Source organism: Meriones unguiculatus, chromosome 11 (assembly GCF_030254825.1).
Source record: "Meriones unguiculatus strain TT.TT164.6M chromosome 11, Bangor_MerUng_6.1, whole genome shotgun sequence".
NCBI lineage: Eukaryota > Metazoa > Chordata > Mammalia > Rodentia > Muridae > Meriones > Meriones unguiculatus.
In genome coordinates this window covers 47989560-48004577 of record NC_083359.1, presented here as the reverse complement: position 1 = coordinate 48004577, position 15018 = coordinate 47989560, and the positions used below count along the sequence as shown (strand labels likewise).

The window sequence follows — 15018 nt, the reverse complement described above, 5'->3', positions numbered from 1 at the left end:
GGACACTATCAGGATTCTGGATCAAGAGAAGAGTTCAAGTCAATCCAGTTCGCTGCTTATTAGGCAATTTTTCAAGTGACTCAATAACTTTTTGCTTTTTGCAATGCTGGGGATAGAACCTAGGACCTCATGCATGTTAGGCAAGTACTCTGCCACTGACCACATCCTTAGACATCAAAATGAATATGAAGGGACTTTCCCAGGGCATGCCGACATTTCGGACAGTTGAGCATAGGACTGCTCTCAATAAAAGTGGGTAAATATAAACTGTTAGCCCAAATGGTCACCAGGAACTACAGAGCCCCTTCCTAGAATTCTAGGACCTAAAATCTGCTAGTTTGTTCTAAATTTGGCTACCAAATCTGAGAAAGAACAACCCAGAAGTGCAATAGTTCTCTATGTAGCAGAAGCTAGCACAGCTCCTGCTTCCCCCACCTGAGAAATGTGATAGGAGAAGCCAGCAGTTGTTGATCCTAGCACCTTAAACCCTGGCTATGTCAGCCTGAGTGCCTAGTTGCTCATCCAACCTGACATTTCCCTGATTCCTCTGATTTCCCAGATGAGTATAGATCTGTCCTTTGAAAGTCAGAACAGGTCTTCATCTTCTTTAACAATTTTTTCCAGACAACTTTTACAATGAGGGTTCTCATCTGGGCTCCACCAGCTCCCTGTATCTTTTGAAATGGGCAGAAGTGGCTTTGGGTAGAGGCTCTCCTCAGCTGGTCACAGCTCTGAAATGGAGGATATTAAAGAGGTATGACCTCTCCTGTGAACCCCTCTTTATGCCATACCAGAACGTCTAAGTGGTCTTGTGCTGCTCTCCAGTCCTACTCTGACCTGCCCTTGTTAATGCTGTACTCATTGCAGGGCAGTCAGCTTCCACCTATGGGCCAAGCAGTATGCTCCTCTGACTCAGAAGCTACCAAATGGCCAGATATTCTGCTAATGGCAACTCAGGGACTTCATTTAAACCTCAGTTTTACTCTGAGTCATCCTCTGCCCTACCAGCCAGGCTTCTGTTTAAGAGAGAATGGCATGTTGAAGGAATTAGTTCTTTTTTAAAAAAAGTTAAATTGTGTGTGTGTGTGTGTGTGTGTGTGTTTTAGGGGAAGGGAGGAAACATGTGTGTCTATGACCTTGTGTAGAGCCAAGAAGAGGACATTGGGAGTCATGCTCTATCATGTTCCACCTTAATTTTTTGAGGCACAGTCTCTTACTGAACCTAGGGTTAGATTGGCAACCATTGTTTCTATCAATCCGTCTGTCTGTCCCCCACAGCAGTGGAACCACAGGCATTTGCAAAAGCATCCCTGGCTTTTTGTTCAACTATTGGGGATTTGTACTCATGTCCCCAGGCCTGTGCAACAAACACTTTTACCTGCTGAACCAGCTTCCTAGCTAATGGGTTCATTTTAAAACTGCAGTGACTTCATTTAACCTGATAAAGTCCTTGGCGACTGGAAGATTTTACTAGAGACTGAGGTTGTACAGGACTTGTGGGGATTTGGGTGATGATTGTCCCTCCACAGCCTCAGGCATTTGAATCCTTAGTTCCCAGTCTGCGGCACTGTTTGGGTAGGATTAGGCCTTACTGGAAGAAGTATGTCACTGAGAACAGGCTTTGAGGTTTAAAAACTTGGATGTCAATCCTCATTCATTCTCCTTGCTGCCTGGAGTTCAAGATGTAAGCTCTTAGCTGTTCCTGCAGCCATGCCTGCCTGCTGGGTATTTCCCACTGCGACAGTGATGGGTTTTCACCCCCTGGAATCTTAACAAAAGAGAAAAGCATCAAGAGTGCATCTCCCACACTGCCCTGTGAGCAAAGAGGGACAAAAAAACAGATTTGACTTCTTTTCTTTGGCCCAGACAGGCCACAAAGCTGAAAACATCCTGCGTCAGCCTCCCCAGTGTTGGGAGTGCAGGTGTATACCACCACCTGGCTAAATCTACTTATTTTTATAATACACATGGAGGGGAGAGAAGATAATTCAAGAAAAAGGATGAGGGATAAGGAGAGAAGGCATTTGGAAGTGAAGGACTCTTTTTTTTTTTTTCTGTATAGTTTTCAGTGTTAAAACACTATGTATTTTAAAAAGGGAATTATGTGTGGGGGTTGGGTTGGATATGATCAAGATATACTGTACACGTGTATTGTAAAGCAGATATATAAATGTATATATGAAATTGTATCCACAAGAACACTAAACAAATTTGTTTAAAGTGAATGTCACATCTACCCTGAAGGTGGAAAGGGAGGTGGGCCAATCCAGATAGCATATGGATGAACAGTTAGGACAGGTAAAATGCTGAGGTGGAAGGCAGATGGAGAAGTATTTCAAACAAATGCTCCAATTGTTTACAGAAGGATAAGTAATTGAGTGCTATGATTCTAAAGCTGTTCTGCCTTATTATAGGCCTCAGAAGATAACTGTGTTTAGACAAAATATAATGGAGAAGTCAAAAAATGTGGAAATAGGCCTGGGCTGAGAATCAGTACAAACTTTACACTCTCTAAAACATATTTGTATATATATATACATATTTGTATGTGTATATGTATGTGCATGTAAAAGTAACAATGCATATAGTCCTAGATCTGCCAATAAAAGGACAAAAAAGAAAAGCTATCTCAGGAACAAGAAGACTGTTCAGGATACAAATCTTAGTCATACAAGCTATCAGCCAGAGAGGAAGCAGCACTTTTCAGAGAATGGCCGATGTCAGGGATGGGCAGAGATGTGAGATGAGCATGAAATAAGTATTTTCTTATGTTAGAAATTGACACCTCCCTCAAAAAAAGACAGGACTTAATACACTGCAGCCAGCTTGAAAGGAGTCTCTAGGGCCAACTCTAGGACAATTTGAGCACCAAAGTAATTAAATATAGTAATGGAATATAAACCATTTTAAAAAATGATAAGAAATAAATCATTGGCTGGGAAGAAGGGACCTTATTACAGGGAAATGGCAAGGGCTGTAACAAATCATGGTAGACACTGGACCAGATGAGAATTATCAACAAATGCCCAATCTGGAGGAATTCTGAAGAGGTACATGACCTACTAGTGTCTTCCCAGGGACTGTGTAGAACGTGAAAAGAGTAATTCTATAGTGGAAAGGCAGGCAAGAGATTAACCAAGTGACCAAAATAAATACTACTTGAGAAAGGAGGTAAATCAATGTGACATCCTGAAAAGGATAGACATGGTATCACATAATCCACATTTCAACCAAGAAGGCAAACCCTTAATTAGAGATAAAATGAGAACCATTTCACTAGAAGCAGGAAGCAGATCTGCATTCTTCAATAACATCAAGACTATAAAGTGTGCCCATCATCTCAGTATCAACAAAGGAGACCCATGAAGGAAAAAGACCAAGAGTTTGCAGCCATTTTGTGCTACACTAGCAAAAATCTGTCCCCCCAAAAAGGAAGTACATACTTAGAATATGCAATAAAGGACATTTTAAGGCCATCTGTCCAGAACAAGGATGGGAAGAGCTATGAACTGATGGTAATGGGGTCAAGAACACCTTGTTCTTAGCAAATGCACACTGAGGTTTTGGGAGGGGAAGGACATGAGATGTGACTTATCCTTCCAACAACTGTTCAGTGTGTGTGTGTGTTGGGCAAGGGGGTGGGAGGGCAAAGAGAGAGAGAGAGAAATGGAATACACAAGTAAAAATGCTTTAAAAGAGCTAGGCTTGGTGGCCCATGCCTGTAATCCCAGCACTCAGGGAGGCAGAGGCAGGCGGATCTCTATGAGCTTGAGGCCAGCCTGGTCTATAAAGTGAGTCCAGGACAATCAAGGCTATACAGAGAAACCCTGTTTTGAAAAAACAACAAGAAAAAAGCTTTACAAGGTAGAAAAGGCAAAGTAGGAAACTGGGTAATGGGTAAATGAGTATTTTTAATACTATTTTTGTTTCATAACTTTTCTTAAATTTAAAAATATTTTTAGGGAAAACATTTGAAAAATTACTACTACATACTCAAAACCAGTATAAATGCAAAGTCTCTGTAAAAATATACACGATGAATGAAGACACCTATTAATGTGCATTTTAAAAGGGAACTCAATGAGTAAGCACCTGGGAGGTCCTGAAGGCCTGACACACATGGGCAACTCTGCACAGTTAGAGGCGCTGGTTTTTAAACTCTATTTTATTTGGGGTTCCTTATGCCTCTACCTCCCTTCCAACCCCCAACCCTAGGTAGGAGGGAAAGAAGGTTAAAAGGGAAAGGGAATGTAGACTCTTTAGACTTAGTTCTGGCTCGTTAGGGTCGTCAGGCTCTTTGAAAAATACCAATCTCAGTCATCAGGATATCCAGCAGTCCAGCAACAGCAAACTGCAAACGCAGCAGCATGCACAAGCAGCCTTCTTTTTCCTCCACCATCTCCTCAAGGCCCCTTCCTCTCTCTCAGCTTTGATGTCTATACTCTCCCAGATTCCTCAGAATTCCACTAACTCCAGCTGGCAACGACCATGCTCCTCTCCAAGCATTACGAGGATGATATCAGCTGTGGATAAACTAAGGTCGTCCCATATCCCACACTTGGGGTTAAAAACAAAAACATATTTACATAACGTGACTGAGTTTTTAAAGTAACAAAAACTTCCACTACACACAGCATTGCTACCATCTCAGAAGCTGCCCTGACACTGAGGGCCCTGTGAGAGTGCAAAAGGGATGGCTCACTGATTAAGAGTGCTGGCTGCTCTTCCAGAGGACCTGGGTTCAATTCTCAGCACCCACATGGCAGCTCACAACTGTCTATAACTCCAGTTCTAGGGGATCTGACATCCTCACATAGACATATATGTAGGGAAAATGTCAATGCACATAAAATAAATAATTTGAAAATGTCTTAATCTAGGACCTTGCCTGCTGGTCTCTCAGGCTATCTGAACAAGCAGTGCTGTAAGCAAGAGTGTGTGTCTACCTTGCCCTCTCTGGAACACTAGGCCACATGCTGGATCACTTCAAGTGCAGTAAAGCTGTGAAGCTTATTATAAGAAAAGATCCTAGGTGGGTTGCAGGTGGTGTACCTGTCTGGGTTTGGGGTAAAGAAAAGCACACCAGGACAGTAAACAAGATTTACTTGGGGGAGAGAAAAGACAAGTGTTGCCATTGACAAGGGTAGAGTGGCAGAGTCCATCTGCGCACAACTGCTTCCAGACATTCCCAGATATGCAGAGACGGTAACAAAGAAGACAGCAAAGAGGAAAAAGAAATCTGAGCCAAAGGAAGAGAGACTAAATGAGGGGATGGAGAAAATGGAAAAAGCATGCTTCTGCCAGCCTGCCAGCCATGCCATTCCTGCAAGCCAAACAGACACACATAGGAGCCTGTTCACAGGGTCATTTTACACCAGACGCCTGGGGATCACCCACTTCACTAGTGCACAAGAGTTCTACGTGAACCTTATGTTCCTGTGGTCATCAGTAAAGTGAGGACATTTAGAGCACATAGCTCTGCTGGGGGCAAGGAGGCACACATCAGGGTGGACACTTGCCCACATATGCAATCCCTGAGTCCATCCCAGAGTCACCAGAAAACAAATGCTCAACAAAATAACTAAATAAAATTACATGTCAGCTGGACTAAAGATTATTTTTACAGTTTTAGCCTAAGAACCCTTAACAAAAAATAGGGTTGTTTGTTTGTTTGTTTTGCTACAAAATAATTAATGGAAATGTAAAAATTAAAGTATCAGGTTTCTAATGTGTTCTAGCACAGTCTATAATACAACAAAGTAACATTCAAACCATTCCCAAATCCAAACCTTACAATGATTCTATGCTAAGAATTTTTACAGAATGGTATAGAACTATCTTTGGGGGCTGGTGAGATGTCTCAGCAGTATGGGTGCCTGTCACACAAGCCTGGTGGTTTAATCCTAAAAACCCATGAAGAGTTGGGAGGAAAAATCCACTCCACAGTTGTCCTCTAGCCTCTATATGCACACAGTGCAGCAATGCACCCACACCCACTCCTCTACACAAATAAACCAATAAATTTGAAAAACCTCCAGGTTCTGTGTATAAAGAATATATGACAAATAAGTTAATTTCATATTTAGCCTTGGGTCCCATCCCCAAGTCTAACTAATTATTCTTGGTATTTAGAATATTTATTTCAGCATCTGAAAAGTTGGTGGTCCAAAAGCATTTTGAAAAAGAATCCACAATTTGTTTTTTAAAAAGTAAAGTGCAGAGAGACAGCACATTGATGAAAAGCTCATACTGCTCTTGAGAAGGACCTGAGTCCAGTTCCCAGCACCAGCATGGGGTGGCTCTCAAGTGCCTGTCACTCTAGGTCCAGGGGATCCGACATCCTCTTCTTTCTTCTATGGACATCTGCACTCAGGAACACAACCCCTGACAGAGACACACAGGCATACACATAAGAAATAAAAATAAAATTTAAAAACAAAGATGCATCAGTAATCATGCATCTTAAGAGTTAATTTAGCACTATTATAAAATACTATTGTCCTCCTATAGAAGTCTATTTAAATTATTTATTTTAGAACTTCACACTAGAAGCTTTGTTCATGTTTGATTCTTTTACACAATGACTTCGGAGATAAATCTAGTTTTTTTGTTGGCACTATTATAGAGACTAAGAATTATCTTCAAGAACAGATGTGTTGTATCTTCTTTCTTCTAGCTTTATTCCAGCCTGGAAAGCAGTATCTCTTTATGAAATCTACTGTAGCTCTGAGGTGGAGAGACAACGCAGCAGTTATTTCTCTGCCTTGCCTATAGCACCAAATTCTGTTCCCAGCAACATCTCAGCACACAGCTGAGCACACAGCCGGGACATCCTAAACAGGGCGTGAGCAGGGTTTCCCCTTCCTAAAGTGGCTCTGGGAGGTATTTTGGTTGACTCCATATTCATTGTTTACTTTTTTTTTTTTTTTTATTAATCTCTTCTTTCATTTCAGGTATTCCTTATTTTTATTTGAATTTATGATGAAATCTTCCCATACTTTCAAAAGATAGTTTAAATTTTTCTAGTTTGGGGGTTTGGGTAGGTTTAGACGAGGTGGCCTTTTGGAGAAAGTATATCATTGGAGGTGGGCTTGGTCCAGGACATTCCCAGTTAGTTCTTTCCACCTCTTGCTGTGGATCATGATGTGAGATCTTGACTTCCTGCTCCTGCTACCATGCTTTTGCTCCACCATCATGGACTCTTTAACTTTCTGGAAACATAAACCCACATTAAGTCCTTCATGGTACTTTATCACACTGATAGAAAAGTAACTAATCCAGTGAGTGTGTATGTATGCTCATGTGCATGTGTGTATACCAAGGGACAACCCCAAGTGTTGGTCCTCAGGTGCTATGGTGCTCTTTCTTTTTCTTTGAGACAGAGTCTCTTACTGCCCTAGAACTTGCAAGCAGGCTGGTCTGGCTGGCCAGAGGGAGTGAGCCAGCATGTCTCTGCCTCCCTGGTGCTGGAGAGACAAATGTGACATTTTCTAAAATAAAATAAAACAAAACATAAGGGTTCTGGAGGTTAAGCTCAGCAAGCCTGTCACAAACTGGGCTATCTCCTCAGCCACTGTAGGAGTCTTATATGGGCATGTATAGGAGAATGGTTAAGCCTGGAAGACAGACAACAGAATGGTGGCTACGTGGTCGGAGGTGGGACAGGGAGAGTAGGAGTTGTTTAATGGAGTAGAGTCTCAGTTTTGCAGGATGCAAAGAATTCTGGAGATGATAGTGATGGACATAAGATGGACCCCTTAGCACTGCTGACTCATACACTTCAAAGTAGTGAGGTTTCATTTGCTAGTATTTTACCATCAAAAAAAAAAAAAAAAAAAAAAGAAAAGAAAAAGAAAAAGAAAAAGAAGAGAAACAAACAAGGAAGAAGTAGGCAGCAAAAAGACAGACAGGAACAAAAAGTAGGCAAGGCTATCTTTATCGCCTAGTACTGCAAGTGAAGGCAATACTGAGAGGGCTGCGAAAGGTCAGACACAAAGACTTCTATTTCTTGATATGTCAACTCTGGCCACATCCTGGAGTGCCCCCAGCCTCTGACATGCTGATTTTTAAAGTAAGAGCATTAATACCCTGACTTGCCTAGGATGATGCACACTCCAATCTAATTAATATTTGGTAGATGACATGCTGTTCAGGGAAACAGCAGGCACCACATCCCGTCTTTGACTTCACAAATCCAAGGATTTCTTCAATCTGGATTCTCTATTCCAGAAATTACAGAAAGAGAGACAATGAAGATCAGAGAGAAAGGCAGGCCTTCACAGGAAGATCAAGAGAAGGAGAAAGACATGCTCCTGGTTACCTAGGTAACCACTGAGGGCTGACTCTGGAGAAGTGTTTCAAGGTGAAATTGGCAGGGCAATTTCAGGAATGTGTACCTCTCCTGAACACAGTGGTTTTCTGAGCATATGACAAACCTCAACTCTTCTTGTGAAGTCCTTATGAAAAGTACAAGCAAACTCTCCCACTATAGAGGGAAGAGGGGTTACCAAGTCTCTTTCTCTCTTACTAGCCTACCTGCTTCCACTCACATCTATGCTCATTCATCTTACTCATTAACAAGAATGAGCCCTGCCTGGCTGGGGAGATGGCTCAGTTCATAAAGCTCCTGTCATCCAAGTGTAAGGACCTGAGTTTGAACCCCTCAGTTTTATAAGATGCAAAGAATTCTGGAGATAGTGATGGATACACAAGACAAGCACCCTTAACACTGCTGACCTGCACACTCAAAGTGCATTTTAAAGCCAGACTCAGTAGCATATTTCTGTAATCCATATGCTCCCATCAAGAAGTAAGAGGCAGAATCTCCAGCAAGCCAGCTTGCCTGACAGTGGCAAACACAAAAGCCTATCTCACAAGGTGAATAGTGATGACAGACACCCAAGTTGTCCTCTGACCTTAATATGTGTGTTGAGGTCTGCATGCAGAGATGTGAACATAAACACAAACAAGAAACGGAGGAAAGAAGAAAAGAAGAAAGGTCTGGAGAACCTTTCAAGGCCCAGAGTGTACCTCTGTATCTCTGGCCTCCATCTTGAGCTGGGCTGCTAGTGCATCACAAGCAGAATGTTGCAGAATGGGAGTTGTCACTGCAACAGCCTCATGTTGAGCATCAGAAAAGGTCCTAGACATGTGCAGCAGGGTCAGCTTATCCAGAATGACGATGCTGATCAGGGCAGGACTAGGACTCAGACTTCAATACCCCAAAGACGAGTCAAGAATGAGGCCATGTTCCATTTCATTCCAGCAGAGAGTTTTAAAAAGGGCACCAGAACTTCTTAGCTCAGTCCCAGCTGACTAGGCTGTCAGTCTTGCCTTCTCTGTCACTACAGACTGTGGTGAGAGTCTGGGAAGAAAGCTGGGAAGGTTGGGCCAGCCAACTAATTCCTATTTGTTCCTTAGGCAAAGCCAGCAGCCCAGCCCTGCTGTTCCCAGGAAGAGGTGGGGCACCCCCCCTCCCTCTGTCAGGTCTCATTATTAGGTTACTGCTCTAGAAGTCCAAAGGTGGATGGCTGTTTCTTCAAGTGAAGGGCCCGCAGGAAACAAGCATGTGCTATGGCTGTTTGAGTTCCTGGGCAGAGCTTCTTCAGCTAAGAGGTGATGGTATCCTTTTTCTTTTAACAGTCCATTTCTGCAGAAATTGGGGGGAGGGGTGCTGTAATCTCATGGCCTTGGAACAGGTCACTTGAGAGGTATGGGAAAGCAAATCTCTTTTTACACTAGAGATGGGTGAGGGTGGGTTACAGGCACACATTCATTTCATACACCTTCATTGTCTGGGCTTAAACACAGAGGAAGTGTAAATTCTGGATACTGCTTTGTAAAAAACAAACAAACAAACAAACAAAACCCCCACTGATTCTACATTCACATCAAGCTGTGGTGACCTGTGCCTCTTCAGAGGCCCTTTTTACACTTCTGTTTTACCCTGCCTTTCTTTGTGGAGACTTCTTTGCCACCAGAACAGGGGCAACAGACACAGGGTGCCAACATCTCTTAAGTAGGAAGCAGCTGTGTTTGCCACACGATCACTGTTAATTACCCCCTAGCTGCAGGCACAATGAAAGGAGCTTGGAGGAGGAGTAACAAGAGGAAGAAGCAAGTTCTCTAGCCACCTCAGTACAGAAGGGGGAAGGTGAGACACTGACATAACACCCAGCATACTCATCGGTTATCCCTGTTCCTGATACACACACCTCAGAGCTTGAGGAAGAGCTGCTGTAGAAACATGACCCAGACCTGGCGATGAGTCCCTGCATAACTCCATATGAATAAATATCTAGTTTTCAATAAGAAAGAAGGAAAGTGACACCTTTCCAAGCGACAGGATTTAACAGCTGTAGTTTTTATGTAAACATAAATACAGGATAAGGAGAAATTCATTAACAGTACCTTCAAATCTGAGACTAAAAGATCAGACACACGCTTTGGAAAGTTTCAAAATATAAGTACACTGGCTAGGCCTGTGGATGCTTTACGTATTTACAGTGAGCTGAGTGGGAAGATGACAGCTCATTATATTGTGGAATCATTAGTGTGTTTGAGAAATTACAAGGGCAGCAAAATGGCCATGGGGAGCCACACCTGGCTGAGCTATTAAGTCTGTGTCAGCTGCTTAAGCTGGCCTCTGGGGGAAACCCTGGGGTCCTGTTTGGCACAATCTGGGTAGCCTGGCAAACCCACTTTGGAAGGTTGGTAACAGTATCTCCCCATGTAGAAACAGGGTCAGCACCAAGAGCTGCACTCCAAGCCCAGCAGCCTAAGTGATACAGCAGCCTCAATAAGCTGGCCCTTTGTGGTGGGGCTGGGCCACCTGCCTGACAATTAGATTAGGGTCTGGGGCCAAGCCTGCCCTGTCCACCGTCAGTCACAGCCGTGGCTGGCTGAAGAACATCCCTTAAGGCCTGGAACAAAAGCAGGAGCATCTTTCCAAGATGAAACTGACAAGGACACAGTATGCAAAACAAGATACAGATATCCATCTACCCATCTTGCCCCATGCCAAGACCTGGGGTATGAGTTGATAACTTTCTTCCCAGCTACTGAAGTCTCTAACATAATTGACAAGAAGCAGATGAATCTGACTTACCTTGTGATTATCCCTCAACCTTCCCACCAAAGTGATACTTACAAGCAAAGGCTTCCAGGCCCCAAATGAACCAAATGAACCAGTAAACCAAAAAAGTGCAATGTACACAAAATAAAAGCAGGTTAGAGACCTCGGCCTTGGGATCTGGGCCACCAGGGGACGTTTTGGCTAGACTCACTGACATGTGATTGTGGCATTCACTGACAGTTGCCATGACAGTCATTACAGGGGCTAATGGGCTGGGATAACAGGCTGTGTGCTGGCTGCAGACCTGCACAAAGCTCTCAAAAGCAAACAAGTCTCTAGTCGAGTGGTCCTCAACCTGTGGGTCATTACTCCTTTGGGGGTCAAATTACCCTTTCACAGGGGTTGCCTAAGATCATTGAAAACCACAGTTAATTACATTATGGTTCATAATAGTAGCAAGATCACATTTTTTGAAGTAGCAACAAAAATAATTAACAATAAAAATAAAAAATAATTAATAATTAAAAAATAATAGTGGGGGTCACCATAACACAAGGAACAGTATTAAAGGGTTGCAGCATTAGGAAGGTTGAGGGCCATTGCTCTAGTCAGTGGCTGACACAAAGCAATGCCTGATTATGTCAGCTACTTAGGACTGGGGGCTTAGAGTCACCACTGCCAGAGCAGGGTCCATAAAGCTGGACAGCACAATGTTCCCTCAACCACACAGCTCTCAGCTGGGATGCTCCAAAGAGGTTGCATTTATTCAAGGAGATGTGGAATTTTCCTTCCAGCCAGTAGAACTCCTTCCCCAGGACCACTAAGCAGAGTCCCATTAACAACACCCATCCCCCAGTACCTAGGGCTCTGTCTAGAGGCTCTGTCTGAGTGGCTGTGAGCCTAGTCTCTGATACAAGCACCTGAGTATTTCAAGTATTCTGAATCTCAGACAAAATGTTCTCTAGCTCCAGGGAACATCAACACAAGAAGGGGTAAGAGAGAAAGGCAGATAATCCTGCCAGGGTAAAAGTAGAAGGCAGGTTTCTGTCCACTGGGCGTATACACACCACATAATTGTGCCTCACTCTGAACAGATGGGACTTCTAGAACCCATCAGAGAATCTGGAGGCTGTACTTAATCATATGACTGCAAAAATCCATCAACTATTAAAGACCTATTGTCTTACCAAACCTGGGCCCCCTTTCCTTCTCACAGTGTACTAAATACAAATCATACTCCCAAGTTAGCAGGAATAAGAATAGCAGCCATAGTAGTGAATGAAGGTGGCAACAGTAATGACAGCAACATCAACAACATGTCTCTAGAACATTTCCTAAGGGCCTGACATTTCCTAAGGGCCTGACACTGTTCTGAGTTGGCCAGATGCACTGTACTGAGTGACTTAATTCTGGTAATGCACTCACTATACAGTGGCTATAGTATGTGACTACCTTTTTACAGATAGGAAACCTTGTTCCAGGTCACACAATGCGGGACTTGCACTAGATCTGCAGACACAGCCCTTACAGCTGCCTCTGAAAGGCTGGGCTGTCCAGATGAGATACAGTGGTGGGTGCTGGGAAGAGCAGCAGCACCCAGGGAACACATGAGGAGCAGGAGAAAGACAGAGGACACAGAGCCTCGCTGGCTGCAGGGGTTGGGGGGGGCATTCCCGGGTACACTCACCTTCACGCTCCCCACTTGTCTTCATGCTTTTTGAACCACCCTCTGTACCTTTAGCCTTCTCTGCGTCTTCCTGGGCATCTTCAGCAGGCCCTCTCTCCTCGTCTTCCTCCTCCCCAACGTTTTTGTAGTTGGGTCTCTTTTGCATCCGCTTCTTGCCCTTATGCTTGTTCATCTCAAGGGAACGCTCGAGTGTCTCAGTGGGCTTAATGAAGCACCGGATGCTAGGCTTAGCCTGGGTGAGTCCAAGAAAGACAATGAATGAATCAGGGGGCTAGAATCTCAGTGGACATAAGCTGCCAGAAGTTCCTGCCTTAGCAAGTTACTTCCAAAACAACTAATGCTACTCCTGAGTTGGTGGCAGAACTATTACCAACACTCTCTTCTTCATTATCAAATTAGCTACCACTTATGGCTTGCTATCCTAGGCCTGGTGGTAAAAGCCTATAATCCAGGCTAATTGATAAGCTGAGATAGAATGATTTCAAGTTCAAGGCCTGTTTGGGGTATAGACCAAGTTCTAGAACAAGCTGAGTAACTTATTGAGACCCTGTCTCAGGAAGAAAAAAGGCCTGAATGAAGCTCAGTGGTAGAGCACTTGCTTGGTATGTGTGAAGCTCTAGGTCCCCTTCTTAGTACTGCATTTGTGAACATGCATGTCCACATATGCACAAGAAATGCTAGCTTTTACCATGCCAGCTCTTATACACCCCAAAAACCAGCTGTCCACACAGCAAACACTCTGCTGTGCTCTGTATGTGCTACTTGTTCTGAGAGCTCAGACTCAAAGTCTCCATGATTACTGCTGCCCTCATTCTGTAGATGAGGAAGCAGTTTGGAAGGTCATCAAGCCAGGAGGCAGCAGAGCCTGAAATCCATACACTAGGTACCACAGTGATAGCAAATAAGTATTGTTATTAACATTTTTTTGAGGGAGGGGTGATTGAGACAGGCTTCAAGTGGTCCAAACTTGCTATGTAGAAGAGAACCTTGAACTTGTCTTTCTGCCTCTGCCTCCCAAGTAATAGGATTGCAGGCTTGTGCTATTGCGGCCAGCTTATTAACTTGTACTTGCAGTGAGTAAAATGCCACATGGCTTTGGAACTAGACTAGCAGCATGCCTTGCTATTACAAAAGCAAGTAAGAGGAAGATAGGGCAAAGGGCCCAGATGTGGTCATGTGCCAGCTCTCCTTGTAGGGAAACTTGCTAAGTGTCAGCAATGAGCCAAAGTCAAACTAGTTCCAAAGGAAAATGTTTTCTCTAGAGAAGATAGAGGTTTCAGAGAAAGAGTCCCTCTCACCAGGGTTCCTGTCCCATACTCCCGTATCTCTGTCTTTATAACCATGATGTACAGAAATTGTGGGTCCAATCTATAGATGAGAAAAACTGAGGCTTGGAGGGGTTGAATTTGTTCAACTTGCCCTGGTTATGGAACTGCAGACAATCTGTTGACATCAAAGCCCAAGTGCTTCTTCAAATATCAGTGCCTTACTTGGAAGCCACCTCAGTTTTAAGTTTAGAATTCTTTAAAAAGTATATGTATAAACTGGAGATGGTAGCACATGTAGTAATGCCAGCACCTGAGAGATGGAGGCAGGAGGACCAGAAGTTCAAAGTTATTTTTAGCCACAATGCAAGTTCAAGGCTAGCCTGGTCTATACAGGAAAACCCTTCTCAGATAAGGTGGAAGGCTGGGGCATGTGCACGGTACTGAGAACATGAGGTGCACACCTGGGGAGAGTGAGGTGTAAAAATCACTTGAGTTCAGAAGCTTAAGGCCAGCCTAGGTAGAACAAGATTCCATTTCAGGAAAAAGAAATGTAGTATATCCATGGAAATAAATTTATCTAAAAATGAGCAAAGACAGAGAGAAAATAGATTTGTCTGAATCAGAACTTTGATTGAAGTTTTATCTTTCCAAACTCTGAATGTTTAGACATCAATTTGTCATTTAAAAGAAGTTTTAGAATGAACTTTTCCATTATCTTGGTATGGATTATCTATCTTATGAATTTACCCCAAGAGCCACTAAGTATATTCTGGAGGGGGAGGGACACTGTACCTTGCCAATAAGTGAAATGTGCCCAAGGAAAACAAATTAATTTCAATAATGTCAAAAACAAAACCCATTTGAGAGCTAAATTAGCATTCAAATCCAAACATTCATTTTTATTTGCCCATTTGGATTATTCAACCACAAAAAGGACAGATAAATTGAAACAGGATTCTACTATCCAGGAAACCCAGATAATGTATTAC

The 15018-nt window shown here is 43.2% G+C and overlaps 1 protein-coding gene across 8 annotated transcripts in view; it reads right to left on the bottom strand.

The window, feature by feature from the left end:
- Positions 1-15018, bottom strand: part of Clec16a (C-type lectin domain containing 16A) — a 202317-nt gene that overhangs the window by 140019 nt on the left and 47280 nt on the right. For 6 of the 8 annotated variants that reach the window (XR_009584537.1, XM_060364180.1, XM_060364181.1 and 3 more), the window contains one exon: positions 12762-12993. Coding sequence is in view for 7 of the 8 variants with exons in the window: in XM_060364180.1 (XP_060220163.1) it covers positions 12762-12993 (232 nt within the window). In the remaining variant the exon portion in view is untranslated. The remainder of the gene's footprint in view (positions 1-12761; positions 12994-15018) is intronic. The other 2 variants (XM_060364179.1, XM_021648397.2) reach the window with 1 other exon arrangement.